At 40.5% G+C, this 21810-nt stretch overlaps 1 protein-coding gene across 1 annotated transcript in view; it reads left to right on the plus strand.

Annotated features, from left to right (window-relative positions):
- The window catches only part of COL27A1 (collagen type XXVII alpha 1 chain), a 582809-nt gene that overhangs the window by 480931 nt on the left and 80068 nt on the right, over positions 1-21810 (plus strand). The window contains exons 42-46 of the mRNA XM_082264626.1: positions 9037-9093; positions 12926-12979; positions 14954-15007; positions 15777-15830; positions 20568-20621. Coding sequence (XP_082120752.1) covers positions 9037-9093; positions 12926-12979; positions 14954-15007; positions 15777-15830; positions 20568-20621 — 273 coding nt within the window. The remainder of the gene's footprint in view (positions 1-9036; positions 9094-12925; positions 12980-14953; positions 15008-15776; positions 15831-20567; positions 20622-21810) is intronic.

Genomic DNA, 21810 nt, shown 5'->3' on the forward strand with positions numbered 1-21810 from the left:
GTACAAATTGTGAATAAAAACAGAATACAATGATGTGGAAGTTTCAAATTTCAATATTTTATTCAGAATACAACATAGATGACATGTCAAATGTTTAAACTGAGAAAATGTATCATTTTAAGGGAAAAATAAATTGATTTTTAATTTCATGGCATCAACACATCTTAGAAAAGTTGGGACAAGGCCATGTTTACCACTGTGTGGCATCCCCTCTTCTTTTTATAACAGTCTGCAAACGTCTGGGGACTGAGGAGACAAGTTGCTCAAGTTTAGGAATAGGAATGTTGTCCCATTCTTGTCTAATACAGGCTTCTAGTTGCTCAACTGTCTTAGGTCTTCTTTGTCTCATCTTCCTCTTTATGATGCGCCAAATGTTTTCTATGGGTGAAAGATCTGGACTGCAGGCTGGCCATTTCACTACCCGGATCCTTCTTCTGCGCATCCATGATGTTATAATTGATGCAGTATATGGTCTGGCATTGTCATGTTGGAAAATGCAAGGTCTTCCCTGAAAGAGACGACGTCTGGATGGGAGCATATGTTGTTCTAGAACTTGGATATACCTTTCAGCATTGATGTTGCATTTCCAGATGTGTAAGCTGCCCATGCCACACGCACTCATGCAACCCCATACCATCAGAGATGCAGGCTTCTGAACTGAGCGCTGATAACAATGTGGGTTGTCCTTGTCCTTTTTAGTCCGGATGACATGGTGTCCCAGTTTTCCAAAAAGAACTTCAAATTTTGATTTGTCTGACCACAGACCAGTTTTCCACTTTGCCACAGTCCATTTTAAATGAGCCTTGGCCCAGAGAAAACACCTGCGCTTCTGGATCATGTTTAGATATGGCTTCTTTTTTGGCCTATAGAGTTTTAACCGGCAACGGCGAATGGCACGGTGGATTGTGTTCACCAACAATGTTTTCTGGAAGTATTCCTGAGCCCACGTTGTGATTTCCATTACCGTAGCATTCCTGTATGTGACGCAGTGCCGTCTAAGGGCCCGAAGATCACGGGCATCCAGTATGGTTTTCCGGCCTTGACCCTTATGCACAGAGATTGTTCCAGATTCTCTGAATCTTTGGATGATGATATGCACTGCAGATGATGATAACTTCAAACTCTTTGCAATTTTTTTCCGAGAAACTCCTTTCTGATATTGCTCCACTATTTTTCACCGCAGCATTGGGGGAATTGGTGATCCTCTGCCCATCTTGACTTTTGAGAGACACTGCCACTCTGAGAGACTCTTTTTATACCCAATCATGTTGCCAATTGACCTAATAAGTTGCAAATTGGTCCCCCAGCTGTTCCTTATATGTACATTTCACTTTTCCGACCTCTTATTGCTACCTGTCCCAACATTTTTGGAATGTGTAGCTCTCATGAAATCCAAAATGAGCCAATATTTGGCATGACTTTTCAAAATGTCTCACTTTCAACATTTGATATGTTATCTATATTATATTGTGAATAAAATATAAGTTTATGAGATCTGTAAATTAATCCATTCCTTTTTTACTCACAATTTGTACAGTGTCCCATCTTTTTTAGAATTGGGTTTGTAATCTGTCCGTTTGGATGTACAAAAAAGTGCATGTCAGCAGTCTTGTGGTAAACTCTCAAAGTCTAACAAGCAGAGTGCATTAGTGACTCACTCCTAGAATTCATATAATGTGCTGATCTAATGATGTCAGGAAAAGTAATGACTCCTCTGGGTTTAGCTGTCTCTTCCCATCACTGTATTTTAACCTATTTGTGGGTCTAGTCACCTGGGCATTGCCTTGCCTGGTAATAGTTAGATACACATTCTTCTAAAAAGCTTCACAGTAAGCAGTCTGTCACATGACCATGTCTGGAGGAACATATTTGAATAATAAAAACCTCAGCATAATAAGGGATGGAAGGACCCAGACTAATGCACTTCTTTAGCTTACCATAAAGGAAACTTGTAGCATCTATACCTGACTTATCTGAAGCGCCTATTGAGTGCTAAGGTTTGTCAGTCACCCCATCATCAGAACAGTGCAGGTTCCATGGTAAGATCAGGTGAGGCTTTATAGATATGCATTTCTCTGGAACTAGCACTACTTTAGCATAATAAGAGAGAGAGTGACCCAGATAAATTCACTTCTTGAGCCCCTTTTTAAGGAAACTTGTCAGTTCTATACCTGACTCAGCCATGCAACCTAATTTTTGCTGAAGGTCGTCAATTGTCCAGTCATTAAAACCGTACTAACCGGAAATTTGTCAGATTTGTACCCAACTCAGCTGAAGCACCTGCTGAGTGCAGGAGGTTGTCAATGATCAAATCATTGGAGCACTGCGGATTTCAAGGCAAGCACACATGAGGCTACACAGGTGCTTATTGCCTTTGAACTAGCATAATTTCTAGGAGTTCACCAAGGGCCCACAGTATAGGAGATTTGCGTGTACCAGGCAGGTCACCTTCTATTTTTCACCTTTCGGTTTTGGAACAGTGTCTCCATCATCCTGTTTATTTGTGCATACTTCCCCAATAACATTGTGCATTAGATTACAAAGAAGATCAGAAGGGTCAAAGGGATACATTTAAGAGACACTGGGACTACAATGCTTATTAACACAGAGTGACAAAGCAAGAAAGGCCATCATTTAAAGAGCTCACTGGCATGGTAGGGTGGCTACTCTTCAATGAGTGCCCAAGAGCATCACTCAGAGCTTAAACAAGCAGAAGGAGCCAAATTCTTTCATCTTTAATGATTCACAAAACAGTCAACATGTTTCAGAGGCAAAACATGCTCCTCCTTCATCAGGGTTACAAGACAAATATTAAAATAATGAAAAAGTTATGGGATAAATATCCACTTACACATATTGCCTAAAACCAGCATATTATAAACAAGACCAAAATATGTCTTGCCTACAAGTATCAAATTAAAGTAGAAGTTCATCTTTGGGAGCATGTAAATGTTTTATGATATATTTTTCATGTGACAACACTGAAGAAATGACACTTTGCTACAATGTAAAGTAGTGAGTGTACAGCTTGTATAACAGTGTAAATTTGCTGTTGCCTCAAAATAACTCAACACACAGCCATTAATGTCTAAATCGCTGGCAACAAAAGTGAGTACACCCCCAATTAGCCATTTTCCCTCCCCTGTTTAATGTGACTCGTTAGTTTCACAAGGTCTCAGGTGTGAATAGGGAGAAGGTGTGTTAAATTTGGTGTTATCGCTCTCACTCTCTCAAACTGGTCACTGGCAAAGAACTCTGAGGATTTGAAAAAAAAAGAATTGTTGCTCTACATAAAGATGGCTTAGGCTATATGAAGATTGCCAAAACCCTGAAACTGAGCTGCAGCTTGGTGGCCAAGACCATACAGTGGTTTAATAGGACAGGTTCCACTCAGAACAGGCCTCACCATGGTCGACCAAAGAAGTTGAGAGCACGTGCTCAGTGTCATATCCACAGGTTTCCTTTGGGAAATAGACGTATAAGTGCTGCAAGCATTGCTGCAGTTGTTGAAGGGGTGGGGGGTCAGCCTGTCAGTGCTCAGACCATACGACGCACACTGCATCAAATTGCTGTCCATGGCTGTCATCCCAGAAGAAAGCCTCCTCTAAAGATGATGCACAAGAAAGCCCGCAAACAGTTTGCTGAAGACCAGCAGACTAAGGACATGGATTACTGGAACCATGTCCTGTGGTCTGATGAGACCAAGATAAACTTATTTGGTTCAGATGGTGTCAAGCGTGTGTGGCAGCAACCAGGTGAGGAGTACAAAGACAAGTGTGTCTTGCCTACAGTCAAGCATGGTGGTGGGAGTATCATTTTCTGGGGCTGCATGAGTGCTGCCGGGACTGGGGAGCTACAGTTCATTGAGGGAACCATGAATGCCAACATGTACTGTGACATACTGAAGCAGAGCATGATCACTCCCTTCGGAGACTGGGCCACAGGGAAGTATTCCAACATAACGACCCTAATCGCACCTCCAAGATGACCACTGCCTTGCTAAAGAAGCTGAGGGTAAAGGGGATGGACTAGCCAAGCATGTCTCCAGACCTAAACCCTATTGAGCATCTGTGGATCATCTTCAAACAGAAGGTTGGGGAGCGCAAGGTCTCTAACATCCACCAGCTCGGTGATGTTGTCATGGAGGAGTGGAAGAGGACTCCAGTGGCAACCTGTGAAGCTCTGGTGAACGCCATGCCCAAGAGGGTTAGGGCAGTGCTGGAAAATAATGATGGCCACACAAAATATTGACACTTTGAGCCCAATTTGGACATTGTCACTTGTTGCAAGTGGTATAGACAAAAATGGCTGTGTTGAATTATTTGGAGGGGACAGCAAATTTACACTGTTATATAAGCTGTGCACTCACTACTTTACATTGTAGCAAAGTGTAATTTCTTCAGTGTTGTCACATGAAAAGATAGAATAAAATATTTACAAAAATGTAAGGGGTGTACTCAATTTTGTGAGATACTGTATGTATTTTAATGGTGCATTTATCAATGTAATGGCACTGTAATAGAGTTTGGCTTCAATTGTGGCATTTCATGGAACATAAATTCATGAAGCTCTAGGGTTTTTTCCTCTCAACCCTTTGTAATACTTAGTATTTGGGTGATTAGGAATTTAGGATTGCAGTGAACCCCTCAACCGCAGCCCAGTTTTTAACATCCAGCGCTGACTCAGCTTTGTTTTACCAGTTCAGACTAGAATATGACTCACAAGCTTGGCTGTGTGTCTGAGCGATCTCTTCGATGTTGGGTCCAGCTGGACCAGGCTACATTCTCATGGTTTCTGGGACAAGTCATTCAGCAGAAAGAAGGGAAACTCCTTTACCTAGGAACTGTGAGAAAAATGGAAACTATTTCCATTCCTGGTACACTTAGCAGGACTTAATTGTTCGAGGAATACATCTGCACATGAAACCTAAAAAAAAAACACCCATGGTCTTCTCTCAGTGGACAGATATATCTAAATGTTAGATATTATGTCCCACCGGTTACTCTTAAGAGTGTTTACACCGAAACAAAGACTTTTGTTTTTGTAAGTGTCCATGTTCTTCACTTAAGCAGCCAAGGATTGACCTCAAGAAGCTACCTCCTGGCTCCTACTATCTATCTATAGAAAAGCCTGTTTGTTTCTTTCCTCAGTCAGTGTTGCTTATAACAACCAGATTTCAAAATTTTCTGCAGTGCAAGAGGAAATGACACCTAATTTGTTGTCATACTGTTCTAGTAATGATGAGCACACAACATACCATGCAAGTTTTAGAAAATGTTATAATGTAATAGAATAAGCCACATCACAGAAAACCCTATCCACATGTGAATTCACGGTGTAGTGATGTTTCGCACAGATTTTACTATTTCACGAAAACTAGCAAAATATGCCCATTTCGGGAAAAAAATTTGGCCTGAACATTATGGAGTCTGGTCATTCTTAGAGTGGACAATAGACAGTGGCAAAGTGTATACTATACTTACTGGGTTAATGTATATCATAGTGTACAGAGTAGAGGGAATGGAGCATATTATATAGACCCTATACAGAGTGGAGCAAAGTTCAATATAATGTACAACCTAGTATACATAGTGTAGCAGTGCAAAGTATATAATGTAATAAAGAGTGTACAGATTTGGGTGACATGGAGAATACTGTATAACTGTATAATGTATAATGTACAGCTAGGCAGTTTCTTCACCTTGTGTCCTGCTTTAGGGTTGGTTAAAAAGATGTCTGTTGCATACCATACTGGTTATCGCCCAGTAGTTCATGGAGTGCTGAAGTGAACAGGAGGGATGGCACCAACCTTTATTCAAATATTTAAAGAATTTTCTCCAGCACACATTCCTTTTTCATAGTGGTATATGTCGTTTGTTGAGACATCAAAGAAATAAAATAACAATGAGAAAAGCTTTTCTTGGATCACACCAGTAACATTGTAGTAATTTGTAGCTGCTACATAACACTAGGGTCTGCACCCACAGCCAAATTGTGCTGCTCTTAGAAGACATGCAGGGCTGCCCCCATTCATTCTGAATGGCACCACCACTCATCCCTGCTTTATGTTTGCGTTTGTAGGAACTACAGGGAAATTGCATGGTCAAAAAGACCATGCGATTTCCCTGCGGCCTCGTTTTTGAAAAGGTGCATACACTTCTTTTTTTGTGGAAACGCAGGCATGGCAGCCCATTCATGCCCAAACGCCATCCGCAAAAGTGCATAGGTGTGAATTTAGCGTATGATAAAATGTTTGATAACATGAGTAACTGTTACCGTTATTGATAGTCTAACTGTGGCAAGAAAGCCTTGCAATCAGAGTGATCCATTAAGCTTCATGTCCAGGGTGTACAAGATATTTTCTTTCTGTGTCATTGAGGGACATAGGACTTCAGATACTGCCAAGTTATACTGTTGCCTAAAGGAATATATGAACACTGTCAAACAAAGTAAAAAAAAAAATCCATAGGCCATCCCAGGATAACGTGTCCTCTATCCAGCCTGCCTCAGTGTCCTAGGAAGATTCTCTCTATTCTTCAGCTCTGCTGAGAAAGCCTAGCTGTTATTAGGGGCACTGCTTTTCTGTATCTGGGAAGTCTGGAACATTCTTAGTCCTGTGACTTTGAACTCAGATAGACAGGATAGATTTGTTGCATGTTCCCTTTTAAAGCTCACCCCATAGTTGCCTTGTGTAACTGGTATGTGTGTCCCGCTTATCCTCCACTCCATTAGGGTTGTAACCCTACTCACTAACTTATGGCTAGGTTCTAATCTTTCTTTCTGCCTACTCTTGTTGGGTACCCAGAGTTTTCTTGTCGGCCTAAAAGTAGTTTTCACACCCCTTGTAGGTTGTGATTGTAAATACAAAAAAAGAATGCCCAAGGGACTTTGTAAGACACAAACCACAAGGTATAAAATGTACAAAATGTTTAAAGTTTAATCAATTTTGTACATTTTATACTTTGTGGTTTGTGTCTTACAAAGTCCTTTGGGCATTCTTTTTTGTATTCACACATATTGGGACTAAGACACTTTCATGCCCCTCATATGCCAGTTCTCCTCTGTACAGGTTGTGATTGTAGTCATTCAGGGTTCTTCCCTGGTGAGTCTTGCCTTGATAACATGATTGTCTAAATTTCCAGATATGGAGTTTTTGTTTCCTGACCCATATGGGGTCAGGTGTATACGGGCTTAGGGCCTTCCCTTCATAGTGGCTGGTCTTCCCCTACAAGGACTTGTTCCCAGGTCCCTTGTCTAATACCGGTTTCTTCCAGGAACTGGTTTCCCTTTCTTATTAACCATGTTGGTTGTTTTTTCTCTCCTAAATAGGAATTTATTCCACTCCTTGATGTTTCAGGTAGTCCCACTACCTAAGTCTGAGTCGATGCTTCCTTCCATTATTCCTCCGTGGTTGGTGACTCTTTCTTCTTTGTCTTGGGTATTAGTCTGGTACGCCATGTCCACCCTCTTGTTGTGTTTGCAGGTTCCCCAGTCAGGCCTGAAATTCACCTTCATCTTGTGCTAGGTTCAGGTGCTGGTCCTTAGGCTGACACTAGTCCCAGGTTCTGTTTTGCTGGGCTAATTAGCTTATTGCTCGTTGCCCACCCATCAGCTGAACTGCTTTTGGACGTATGACAGTATCAGAATTCCTATGTCCCTCAATTAATTAGAAAGGAGTATGATTTTTGTACTTGCTGTAAAATCCTTTACAATTTTTTAGTTGTCCTTTGACAGACACAAGTATTACCCCTCTGTGTTTATGATTGTTCTCCTGGTACTGCTTGGTACGAACCGAGGCATGCTGGGCAGAGGAGGTTATCGTAGGCTGTGCCACAATGCTTTTTTTGTGTTTTTTGCCTTCCAGTGTCCAAATCCTCCTTTAGGCAGCAATTTAACCTTGCAGTATCAGAATTTCTTTACCCTTAGTAAACTCCAAGAAAAGTATTGAGAGTACAAAAATCGTTTTTTTCTCCTCATGACACAGTAATGATACTGCATTCTGGTGAATTGGTAGGCATTCCTTTTTGTGAATATTAGCTGAGCCTAGAAAAAAGCCTCCAACTTGTTTAAATAACAGGTCAGCCTTATGGAATGTAACCTGTTTAGGTAAATAACTAGGCCGCAATTGGTAATAGAGATGGGGACAGCAAAACTGTGACAGTATAAAATAGAACATTTAACTTTTGATTGGTTAAAGAAAACTTAATAGTGGCCATGCATGCTTTGTTAAACTATCAATTTGTTTTTCTGATTGATCTCTACCAATAGTATTGATTGGTCATTAGCTGACAACACAATTGATCGATATGCCACACACAGGGAAGTGGAATTCGACTGAAGGTACCGGTCGTATCTCTTTTTCCACTGAGCAACCTCTAAATCCAATCGATGAAAATGCAATTGAATTTATGACTGATTATTTCAGTGCTGCAGAATAATGCAAAACAAATAATTTTCTGCCCTGGCCAATCCTCTATTTCCTCAAATTCTATCTAAACTGAGTTTAAATTGACTAAAAGGAAAGCTTACTTTGGCTTTTTTAGCTCTCAGTATAAATGAGAACGATGGTCAAATTTGTATAATCAAAAGGAAGCTATGTATGTGACTTTTTTGGTTTCCTTCATTCAGAACTTTCCAGATGCATTGTCTTATAATATAAATGTGTCTGTGTGTGGGCCTTCAGCCAAGTACAACACACCCGTCTTTTTCTCCCCTCATCATGTGTGTTTGGAGCTTCACATGTTTACTTTCTGGCCCTTCTCCTCTGCATTTTTTCCTGTCACTTGCCATTGCTCTGTTTTTCTCACTCATTCATATAATCTAAACAGAATTTTGACTTTCTCTTTTCTTGCTGCTCTTTCAAGCACATTAACTGCTTGACGTGTATTGGGTCCTGTAAAGAGGGGCACCGCAAAGCTAGCTGGCATAGAGCATGATGACCAGACCAAGGACTGTTACCAGTTGCAACATGCTGCCAGCTCTTCACGGGAATTACATTGTAATATGTATATAATGACATACTATCTTTCTTTGCAGGGAGAGCAGGGGGAGGATGGCAAGATGGAAGGTGCACCTGGTCCCCCTGGAGACAGAGTAAGACTTAATACTATTATCATAGAAGGTCACATTCATAATTACGGTCTTTTTTTTCTTTTGTTTAGTGAAATTCTGTCTTTTTTGCTTATGCACATGTAAATGAGAAACTGACGATCACCAACCTATTAGATTGTAAGCTCTTCTGAGCAGGGCCCTTTTACCCTCTTGTATTTTACTGTTTTGTAACTGTACTGTCTCTCTTTTATATTGTAAAGCCCTGCGTAAACTGTTGGCACTATATGGAACTCCTGTATAATGCATGGATTCCAATGGGGGAACGTGATTAGAGCCAGAGGCTTTAATATGCTTCAGAAAAGGGTGGGCATGGGGTGCCCACCCAGTTTTATGACAATAGCGAATGAATATTCGCTATTATCACACGGACCCTCCTCCCAGCCAATCAGGAAGCAGGTCGTGAGACCCCCCTTTCCTGATTGGCTAAAAAGAGACGTGATCTTACTGGCCATTGGCCAGGAAGAGGGAGGGGATATGCGGCCGAAGAGACTCACAGCGGCGCTTGGGGAAGGAGCAGGTAAGGATGCCGGCTGTCTGGCTGAGCAGCCAGCCATCCATCCCGGGAGGGGGGATTAAGGGGGTGGTAGAGCAGATTGCCAGCTGGCCGTCCCGGGGGGGGGCGGGGGGGGGTTGGTTTTGCTGCCGCCAACCCCCAAATTTTTATTCACCAGCCGTCACTGGGTGGGACGCATAATGTCATGCTCTCCATCTTGCACATGCGCCATACGATGGTACTCGCATTTATGTTTAAAAAAAAAAAAAAGACTTCCACTAAAATCTTGCAAAATCTCTGGGAGAAACTTTTTCGTTTTTTTTGGAGCAAATCAGATAAATAGCGTAAGATGCATACACTTCATCTCATGCGTGTGTCAGAATACTATGAGATTTTGCAGCTTGGGTACTTAATCTCCCTGAAGGCACTAGTGACATTGCCTTCCCAGGGGGCATCGCTATGGCCAGAGCTATATCATTAGTACCTTCAGAGAAACCAGGAAGCGGGTGGGAAAAAGGGTAAGAAAATCAAAAACTTTTTTTTTTTTTTTTCTTTTTTAATCAGCGTTTGATGATTTCACATTAGCATGTAGTGATGCGTGCTGAAGTGAAATTTAGAACAAGGGACAAGGTCTGTTTTAAATTTGATGGGAGGACACTGTGACCAATAGGCTCAAGTGATACATTCAGATTTACAAACCTCTTCAGCTCCCTATATAATCCAATTCTATTGATCCTTTGACATCCCTAAAGGTAAAAATATGTTATGTGCTCAGTTTGAATGTTTTGATTTGTGACAGGTTTACTTTAAAACTGGACTAGTTGTTCAGTCAGATTGTTTGCTGGTAATACAAACTGAACATTTATGGCAAATTCAGAGAGGTTTTTTCACTCATACCCATCAGCTATAGGAAATCCGAACCATGTAAAAGAAACTCTTCTGCCCTCCAATTTCTCTTAAAGCCATAAAAGGTAACAGCAGCCCTAAAATACATTGCAGCAGAAACTGCGGCCCCCTAGTTCCCACAGAGGCCAGTCACTTAATGCTTAGGGTTTTGGTCATGTAATCTTCCGAAGGGCAGGAACAGAATTCATATCAGTCTATGCTTTCCACCAGAAGAGATCACATGACTAAATTCTAAGTATTTAGTCAAATGATCAGCTTCTGTGGGATCCCAGAGTAAAAACTTTGCTAACTGTTATTACTTTTAAGGGTTAGATGGAAGCTTCGGACTTTTCTTCAGTTGGAGAGCTGATCATCTTTCTTTAAAGCATGCAACACAGCCCAGCCATTGGAATTTATTTAAAGCAGTTGTTTTCTGTGGTCTGGTTGTGTGTCTCTTTAAAATCTCTCTAGCTTTTTGGGCAATGGAGCTATTTAAACAGTCAATTGGTGGAAGGGCAGTTTCTATCAAAAACTAGAAAACCTCTAACACATTTCTTTCTACTGGGTTATACAGTACTTGTTTACTGATACTGGAAGCTTTGGAGCTATTTAAATTGGTAGGTTGCTAACCACTCTCTACCTATTCAAAAGTGTTTTTTATATACTTTTAAGAGAACCAGTCACATGGGAGATTATACAAGAATCTGAATTTAGAATCCTATCAAATGCAGTCACTGTTCAGGTATTCAGACCACCGGCTGAATATAATAACCAGCTGGTGCTATTAGCGTAGAGGGGGGAATCAACTGCAGGGCTGAACAATAAAATTGGAGTTGTGTATGACTAGCCGGCCATAAATGGTTCGAATCTGTGCCAGTTCAGCGGGGACAGGCCAAAAATCGATCCATCTATGAGCAGGCTTATTGTGCCCAAGTCATTCCAACGATCCACTTGGGTACAACTAGCATGTCAGATTTTTAATGCTGTGTGTTCTCCTGGCAGGGAAAGCTCCCTGCACCCCCTCCCGGCCAGCAGAACACAATATCTCCACGGGAGGGATTCCCCCATCAACACTGACTGTGTTGATGGGGAAAGTGAGCAATCATTAGTCTTGCAGGGAGGAAAATCGCAACATCCATGGCTGGCTTTAGCTATGAAAGATGTATGTCTTCCTCCTATTTGACTGATGTTTTAGATTGAATGTTAGGTGTTACAAATCACTTAAAGTGGTACTAAATGCAGAAGTTTTTGTTCACCTTAATGCATTCTATGCTACCTTCAAGGGTGCAGCGTTCTCCTACAATACGTTAAAGGCATAGATTAATTAATATATACAGTTCATCAGAAGACACCCTTGGTGGGGTGAAGGGCACTGTGGTGAACCAAGGATGATACACACAGGATTGTTTTTCGTGTATGGGATTACACGATGCACATTTTTTTTTACCTATATATATTTATATGAACTGGCACTGAAGATGGACTCACAATGATATATTTATATATTTGTGTATATAAAAGGTATTGTATTTCATTTTATTAATATACTTTTGTTCACTGATGAACTTTATATATTAATTAATTTATGCACTTAACATATTATAGGAGAGGGCTGCAGCCTTGAATGTAGTATATATTGCATTTGCACAGTTGTTTGGATGCAGACTGGTGTTTAGCTGCCTCCTATATCATTTAGTTTTTTGTAGCACGGTGTTCTTAGATTTAGCTATAGGGATAGGGTGGAAGGTTTATTTATTATATATACAATGCATTCTATGCATTAAGGTAAAAAACTTTCTGGGTACAGCTCCCCCCGCAACCCCCCATTATACTTACCCCATCTTGATCCAGTGATGTGCATGAGAGCAGTGGCTCTCCCAGGTCTCTCTCTCCTCATTGGCTCACACAGCAGCTGCTGTCAGTCACAGTCAGTAAGCCAATGAGGAGAGCGCAAGTGGCGGGGCCGAGCTGTGCTATGTGTGTGAATGGACAGTGTCCTTTCACAGGAGCGTGGCTCGGGAGAGAACCTGCTTGAGTGCCCACATAGCAAGAGGCTTGCTATCAGCAGGTGGGGGGGAAGCCAGGACCGCTGGTGGGGGACCCAAAAAGAAGAGGATCAGGCTGCTTTGTGCAAAACCATTAATAAGTACTGTATAACATGTCTGTTTTTTTTAAATTCTATTCCTTTAGAATCATTTTGAGCAACAACAGCCTCTTCAAGGTTAAAACAACAGAGACTGGCCTGTAAAGTTCAACCAGGTCAATAAACATCTGTAGAAAGTTTCATCGACTCTCGAAGACTGAAAAGTTTTTCAGACACTAAGATTAATGAGACTTCAGCTAGCCTTTAGATATCATAGCATTATTCACAATATCTTGAATGGAGACCAGGTCTACCCAAATTATCAAGTGATGCATCTTTTTCTCTTTATCAAGGGTCCTGTCGGTGATCGTGGAGATAGAGGGGAGTCGGGAGATCCTGGATATCCTGTAAGTTGGAGCTGTGGATAGGTTTCTCCATAGCACAATGCCATATGGTTCTAAGTGGTCTGCAGTTTCTCTGTAGTTATACATACCACAAGATATATTGTTTTTTGGTATGTGATTTCAAATCTATAAGTGACACGTTTATGTGTCCTTTTATAAGGTTGGTGGACACGATAGATCTGGAGAAATGCTGTGTATTTTTTAGTATTCGTATCCTTTTCAGGCTACCTTTTTCTTCCTTAGGTATGACCGTTTTTGTTGGTGTCAAGTAATATGTCAAGGCAAATGTTGACTGTCCACGATCATGACAGGAGATGTGAACAATTGTAAAATCACCCTGTTCTAGTTTCAAATCGCCATGCCTATTCAGTTATAAAAATCTTCTTGGTGTAACATTCACATACAATCTTCAGTGTACTTTCTGCTTTAATACCAGTTGATGGCTTCATCAATCTTAGGGATTGAAGATGCTCGCACAAATAGTTACCTTGGGCTTTTAATTTCTTTTTCAAATAAATCTTGGGTATTTGAACAAACAAGTTAGAAGTAGATTACCAGTATGAGGTCTTGCAGTTACTGTGCCATGCAGATATGTGCAAAGGCAGAAATGCATTTTTATTTATCAGATAAATGAAGGATCTTTGTCTCATTGCTCATTTTCTTTCTATAAACAGATGGTGCGTACCTAATGAGCAGCTCCTGGCTCCCCCCAAAAAAAATTAAGTCAGCAGCTACAAATACTGTAGTTGCTGACTTTGAATATTATTTAATATTGGGGCACTTACCTGTCCAGGAATCCAGCGTTGTCCTAACCTTAGCTGATTTTTCAGTCGGCTATCAGGTGCTGGCGCTGCCATCTTGACTAAGGGAAACCGGCAGTGAAGCCTTGCGGCTTCATAGCCGGTTTCCTACTGCACATGCAGGTACCTGCCCCCCCCCCCAAAAAAAAAGTGCCAAATGTGGCAGCGGAGCTTCCCCTTTTGAGTGGAGCCACGCTTTAAAATGTACGCAATGCCAAAACTGTCCATTTTTACTACTATCTGTGGCCTCTTTAGGGAGATTTTCCTGTAGTAAATAGTGTAAATCTTCATGAGGGACACAGGGAACAGTTAAAAATAAATTATTTTGAATCTAAGTAGGGTAAAGCTAGAACCCCAGTCCGCTTTTTTTGTGCTAGCTGTGTCCCAATTAGAGTTTTACCCTTCCTTACTATCAAATGTTTTGATGGGAACAAGACGTAATGAGAAATTTCCCCAATGAGGCCTTAGACAGCAATAAAACCCAACAAATCTAACACTTCTACACTCTATAAAAAAAAAAAACTAAAAAAATGTTTCTGGGGTTTGATGTTAAAGGTACCAAAAACCACATGAGTGATAAAAACTTATGAAGGCCAAGTTGGATTTCTATTTAAGGGTTACTATACAAGCCAAAAACAGGCCAATATTGTTCTATATCCGCCTTTTTCAACCAGGGTGCCTTGGAAAGTTTCTTAAAAAGTGCCCAAAAATTGTATACAAGCCACAGGTTTTCATTGTGCACCATTACAACTTTCTAGCCGCCGGGTTTCCTAATCACCAATGGCTTTATCAGTTGATAAGGCGGATGTTGGGCGCCTGCACAGCATCCTTGTTTTAACCTCCCCCGTCCCTCAACGTCGGCAAAGAGGTCACATTAACTGAATGAAAGAAAGAAAAAATGCAATACTAGTCAGTATCCGTGTGCTAAGGTGTAATTGGAAGAATAAATTACCTCTAACGTTGGCTGTGGTACAAGGATATTGCTTCGTAATGTAAAATTATTAGATTCATTTTTTACATTTTAAAATAGGGTGCCTCGAGATTGTGAATCATTTTAAAGGGTGCCTTGATTAAAAAAAAGTTTGAGAAACACTGTTCTATATTATTGTAAATATGAAACATATTGATTAATTTTAAGGCCTAGTATAACCCTTAACCATATTTTACTTAAATGCAGGGCCAAGAAGGACTAGATGGCCCCAGAGGAAAACCAGGGCAACAAGGTTTACCGGTAAGGAACTGTCACTGTTGGCTTGTAATCCTCACCATACATGTTAGTCTGATTAGAGGAATTTGCGTAGTGTGAGGGCCTGCCTGAAAAATTCCAGACTGGATGATGTGATCAGGTTGATTATACAATCTCTGTATATTCTCCTTAAAAATTACCCAAAATGAGATTGTAACGTTGATGGCCAGTTTAAAGAGACCCTGGGGGAGATTTACTAAAACTGGAGCGTGCACATTCTGGTGCAGCTCTGCATAGAAGCCAGTCGGCGTTCATGTTTTTGGTCAAAGCTTAATTGAATAAGCTGAAGTCAGAAGCTGATTGGCTACCATGCACAGCTGCACCAGATTCGAAATGCTCCTCTTTTTGTAAACCTCCCCCAATGTCACTTTGCCCATTGAGGCATAATTGGAGGTGGCCATTGGTGAAAACCACAATCAGTAGCGGCGATACATACAGCTGAAGTTGTATGTAAATCTTGAGGTGTCCTTGACCCCATCCACGTCCTACCTCTGCCTCCTATTTGTTCAGTAACAAACATTTCATATCACAATAAAGCTAAATGGGGAGGCAGGGTGCATGTAGTTTATTTTTCGCCAAAATTACACTTACACCTTAAGTTGCCGTAAAATGAGATATTGTTTGGTGTATTGGCTAATGTAGCGTGATGATTAGAACTTGGTGTGCTTCACACCAAAATGCCTCCTACTTTATTTTCAGTATTTTGTCTTTTGTGTACTCTCCAGTAAAATTTGCTTTTTTTTTTTTTTTGCAGGGACATTCTGGATCTCCAGGTTTTCAGGGCTTAAAGGGATCCAAAGGCACTGTGGTAGGTTCTGGTGATTTCTTCTACATTGGAAATGTTAGACTTTTGGGCACCCGTCTAAGTAAAAAAAATGCTGCATACAAAATCATAGCCAAACATCTATGTGGCTGGGCTCTCACTCTCTTGTCAGCTCTTCCCCTTATTAGCCCTCCTTTACTTTATTTGTAAGTTTCACTAACTTACTACTTCAGCAAACACTGGATAGAGAGGAATTCACGTTTTATCAGGAGGATCTTCTGAGAGTACCCCTTTGCCTGTCGCACACTCTGTACCACTCTCATACATGATAGTAAATGTAGGAGCAGTAGCTAACCCAGCCCTCAACACCAATGCCTGCATCCAGTCAACTGAAAAACCTCTCTGTTTTTGGAAAGGAGATCTTACCAAATTCAGTTTTTTTTCCTTGTGCCTATTGTCACCTTATATGATGTATAGGTAAGACATAGGACAGAGCATATCAATAGCATATAGGAAGAGGCAGATGATGGTTAGAACACAGCTATCTACTGTGCATATCATAAAAGACAATTATGTATGATGATGTGTGTCAGAGAGGCATGAAAAATGTTTTGATTGGCTCTCTATGGTAAGCTTTGCAGGGTAAAGGAAAGGATGCCTCACTGTAATATTAGCCTGCAGAATGTGGCCTTATATACTGTATGAAAGGGTATGTTCTGAACAACTGACTAATAGGTGTTTGTGTATCTCCCACCTATCTCACTCAGCTTATTTTCTGGAGTTCAGGGTTGGGTAATAAAGAAAACTATGGTCAAAGCTTTTTTGGCCATATTTCTCTTGTGGATCACAGGAGTACAGCTGGTGTGGAAAATTTTGATGGGATCCACTCAGCTGCCTGATTGACAGCTGGCTTGCTTCTCGGCACATGGCTAGGAGCCAGAGTTGGCGGTGCCTGCCCATTGCCAAGCCTGACACTCAAGCGGGCACTAGAGGTGCAGAGTGGTGACTGGGTATCACTGCTCGCTGCTCAGAGTCAACTGAGAAGTGAGCAATTAGAGGTCATGTGATCACTCGAACATGGTTAGTCAGTGGGAGCTTTAAGCGTAACATGGAAGAGACAATGGGACCAAAAAAGACAAAAAAAGAGCTTTTTACTACTCACAGGTTTATTTTAAAGCTGAAAGTTAGCTTCACTTAAGACACTCTTAAGTTGCCTGTAAATATTTCACTTCACACTACCTTTTGGGGTATGGGGGGACATGTGACATTCCACCTATCCCCAATGACTCGGTGCTCCGTTCCTGAACAGCAAGGTCTAAGGTCTGTCACATGGTGCCAGGTTTGTGACAGGTTTCTGCCATGAAAGAAGTATGGTTGCTACTACTGACCAACTCCTTAATATGATAGTATAGGACCCAGAGGGTTGGTATAACAGCCATGTTATCTGAGGAGGTGGCCCAGAATAAGTGTGCAGGTCAAGAAAGTTTGAAAAAAAAAAAATTTCCTTTTTGATAAGCTTGTCAGTGACCTGGTATTTTTGGCAATCAACCAGAATGTACAAACGTAGACCAACAATGGTAGTTTTTCTGTTTCTCTTAATGTCTTTTAGGGTCCATGCACACTGGCTTAAAACATAGAAACATAGAATGTGTCGGCAGATAAGAACCATTTGGCCCATCTAGTCTGCCCAATATATCTGAATCCTATGAATAGTCCCTGGCCCTATCTTATATGAAGGATAGCCTTATGCCTATCCCATGCATGCTTAAACTCCTTCACTGTATTTGCAGCTACCACTTCTGCAGGAAGGTTATTCCATGCATCCACTACTCTCTCAGTAAAGTAATACTTCCTCATATTACTTTTAAACCTTTGCCCCTCTAATTTAAAACTGTGTCCTCTTGTGGTAGTTTTTCTTCTTTTAAATATGCTCTCCTCCTTTACCGAGTTTATTCCCTTTATGTATTTAAAAGTTTCTATCATATCCCCTCTGTCTCTTCTTTCTTCCAAGCTATACATGTTAAGGTCCTTTAACCTTTCCTGGTAAGTTTTTTCCTGCAATCCATGTACCAGTTTAGTAGCTCTTCTCTGAACTCTCTCTAGAGTATCTATATCCTTCTGGAGATATGGCCTCCAGTACTGCGCACAATACTCCAAGTGAGGTCTCACCAGTGTTCTGTACAGCGGCATAAGCACTTCTCTCTTTCTACTTAAAAAAAACACTAGTGCTCTGGGCAGGAAAAAAGGCTATTTTTGACCATTATTTGTACTAGGGTTTAGCTATTTTTTCTGCCAGAACCGCAAAACAGAAGGGTTTTTTTCTGCCTCTAAACGTTGAGCTTGAAATTCTCCTCTAAACAACGTGATGTGCATGGACACATAGGATAACTTTAGTTGCTTCTACAGGCAAAACTCTAAACTCCTCCAGTAGCAGCGTTATTTTAGGCCACTGTACATGGACCCTTAGTTTGATCTTTACCAAACCAGCATTTCCAACTTACAATTTGCTAGCGGCTAGTTATCTTTCCTTTACCAAGAGTACTTGGTATTCCCTACATCAACAAATCATTCTTCCACTGATATGTCGGAAGGGGTCTTGACTCTCTGGTCTATTAACCAGGTGGTGGTGAGTTTAATGAGGGAAAGTTTTTAGAAAACCTTTTTTTAAAGCTGATGAATTTGTACCCTTTATCGTGCCACTATAAAAGCAGAATCCTTGGATCAATCAAAATTTAATTCATGGGTGTAGCTGTGGCAGACTACTATAGGGTCGTAGGCATCCAGCAATGTCTGGCTACACAGTGATTTATGCAGGTGGCAATGGCATTTGACTGTTACATAAAATTAATTCATATATTTTGGAAACCTCTGATGATTGCTGTGAAAACACTTAGGGGCCTATTTATAACAAAGAGCGGATATCACTATCCACTCTTCACTGGACATCACAGGATTTATTCCACACTGTGCTTGTATTTTACCTATCACGTATAAAATGCAGGCTAGGTGTGCAGTCTGAAATACAAACAGAAGGAGCTATTTTATATATTTTATATATATTTTATAATATACTACCCATACAGCTCACCAATAAACAAGCTCCCGGGTGCCCGATCCACAGCCGTTTAACTGAGTACATATGTAGAAAGATGATCCGCACACCAGTAGTTGCTCTTAAAAAATCTTCATCTTTATTTAGGAACCACAGAACACAACTGCTGATAAGATCAGTTGACACGTTTCAGCCTATAAAGCCTTAGTCATAACAGGTGTGCAGCCTGCTGTGTTCTATGAAGTGCTCTCTGCATAACGCTGTGAAAACATTGTGTGATCGAAAGGGATTCATAGTTGACCAGGCTGTCCTCTTCCTGACACATTTTGTATTCCCCCACCATCCAACAAAATGAATAGAACTGCTGTTGGTTGTGGGCACAAAACACAGTATGGCTTTCGTAATTGTTTTTGAGATTAGAGAGCCCTTACTGGTTTTGCTATAAGTGCCGGTTCACACTAGGTCGCTCCGACTTAGGGGGCGACCTGTGAAGTCGGGTGCAGCGCAACTTGCACGGACTTCATAAAATGAATGTCAATGCAAGTCGCCTCCAGGTCGCCCTGAAGTAGTACAGGACCCTTTTTCTAAGTCGGAGCGACTTGTGTCTCTCCTATTAGAACCGTTCCTGTACTACTCAATGGCCGCGACGGTGCACGACTTGCCAGGCTAACCAAGTCGCCTGACAAGTCGTATTAGTGTGAACCGGCACTAAGGCCACATTGTTTTGGCCCTTCAGTTACTCAATTGAGAAAACAAAGTTTCACAAAGTCGGACATGGAAAATTATGGTTCTACAGTAACAAATGTTTACAATTGCTTTGTGCTTTAGAAAAATTGATCAAATGGATTAAAAGTCTTCATACGTTTTTAGTATCTATTTACAGATCAGATTTAGCTGCGTATAATTAAAGTAGAACTAAAGGCAAAACTTTTTTTTTTTAGTTTTGGATGGAGTGGAGGGGAATTAGAATGCTTGTGAGTTTTTATTACTGTCTGTGCCCCCATTAAGGAACTTCATCATCTTTATTTGTCCTGTTTGCCATTATTGAAAGTGAAAGTAAAAGAAAATCCCCAAGTTTTGGGTTGTCCCTAGAAAAGTAATAGAGGGAATATCTTCCAATGGGGACACTAGTTCTGGTGACCTGGCGGGCCCTGAAGGAATTCTCTTAATTTGCAGGAATTTCCCCTCATTTCCTGTTTGGCTTTGAGACAAGAAGTGAAGGAAAATCTCAGCAATGGGACACAGATGGGAAAAAAAAAAATCCGATGGGTTACTTATGACCCTCTTTTGCTCTATCCAAAATGATAAAAAAATGTTTTGCTAATATTTCTACTTTACATTGATGAAATATGGGCAAGAGTAAATGGAGGGATTGTCAAAAAACTTTATGATTAGGAGTAATTATTGGAATAAATTGTTTCCGTAAAAACTGTAAATTAGAAACACAAAAAAAGGTTTTGTAGCTAATACATTAAAAGTAGTAAAAAGAAAATGTGCAGACAATAGAATTATTGCTAGCCAAGCGCTACAATTTCAAAGTTGTGCTCGTTTTCTTTTTTCAGTATTAATCCATCAGCGTGATTGGCTTTTTATAGTATATGGAGAGCTGATACAGTTGTATGAAAAGGTGACAGTACAGGTGTCACTTGCTACATAAAGGAACAGAATGTAGATTTCAACCAAATGTGAAAGTAATCCAGATTTCAGTTAATTTCTCTGTTGTTTCAAAGGGAACAAAGGGCAAGCCAGGAAAACCAGGGGAACCCGGAGCTCGAGGACCGCCTGTAAGTTTTGAGTTTCACATTCTCTCAGCCAAGTATATACTGTGTATATATTTATAAATTTTTCCTTAAATATAGTACTGTTAATGTTTTAACTTCTGTAAAATTAGCAGGTTTAAAAAAAAAAAAAAACATTAATTTGTTTTTATTTATTATTAACTTTCCACAAAGTGCATGAAAAAAAACTCACATCAAATCAATGTTTGGTGCATTTGCCCTTTGCTTTGTAAGCAGCATCGATTCTCTGACGTATACTTGCACACAGGGGCCTGTTCACACCAGCCCACACAGAAAAACAAGCCGTGCAAGGGTGAGTGTCTGCAGACAGCAGTGAAGTATGGTGGAGCTCCTTCCTATTTGGGACTTCATTTCTGCATTTGCATTGAGTATTTGGTTAGAACAAATGATCTTCTCAATGCCGAAAAGTACAAACCTAAAGCCACAGTCATACAGAACTGTCTTCAGGAAAAAAACAAGAGACCTTGAAGAGATAATATGGCCCCCAGAGAGCCATGAATCTCAACATCGAGTCTTTCTGGGATTACACGAAGAGCCTGAAGCAACAGAGACTGTGGTTCATTTTCCTAGATGTTTCGGACAACAAGCTTCGGAGATCATTAAAAAAAAAAAAAAAAACTGTGTGCAGGTGTACTTATAAGAAATTATGTTGTTTTAAAGGCAAAGGGTGGGCACACTAAATATTGATTTAATTTAGTTTATATATATATATATATATATATATATATATATATATATATATATATATATAAATGTGTGTGTGTGTTTGTATTAAACCTGTCAGATAAAAAGTGTCCTCCTGTTACCCACCACTGTGATCCCTCCAGGACAGTCTTCTCTTGGACAAACTTCCTGGGTGGTCTCAGGCAGGAGATTAGGGAAAATCTCTGTAACGGGGACAGTGAAAGTATTCTCATTTCATAAAATGTTGTCAAAAGGCGGACTCTTTAGGCTTATTTTGCTGTCTGTCTTCCTGTCCTGGAGACACTTAGTGGGCACAAAGTATGAAAACATTGACTAAGTTTCTAATGTCTTCCCGCTTATCCAGCATAAAAAAGACAAAATGGTTGCAGAGTTGTAGAGGTATAATTTTGGCATTCTCTACCTATAACACATATTATAGTGCGGAATATCCAGAAAGTATTCACAGCACTTGCTTTTTCCACGTTTTGTT

Source organism: Pelophylax lessonae, assembly GCF_965119305.1.
Source record: "Pelophylax lessonae genome assembly, chromosome: 7".
Taxonomy (NCBI): Eukaryota; Metazoa; Chordata; class Amphibia; order Anura; family Ranidae; genus Pelophylax; species Pelophylax lessonae.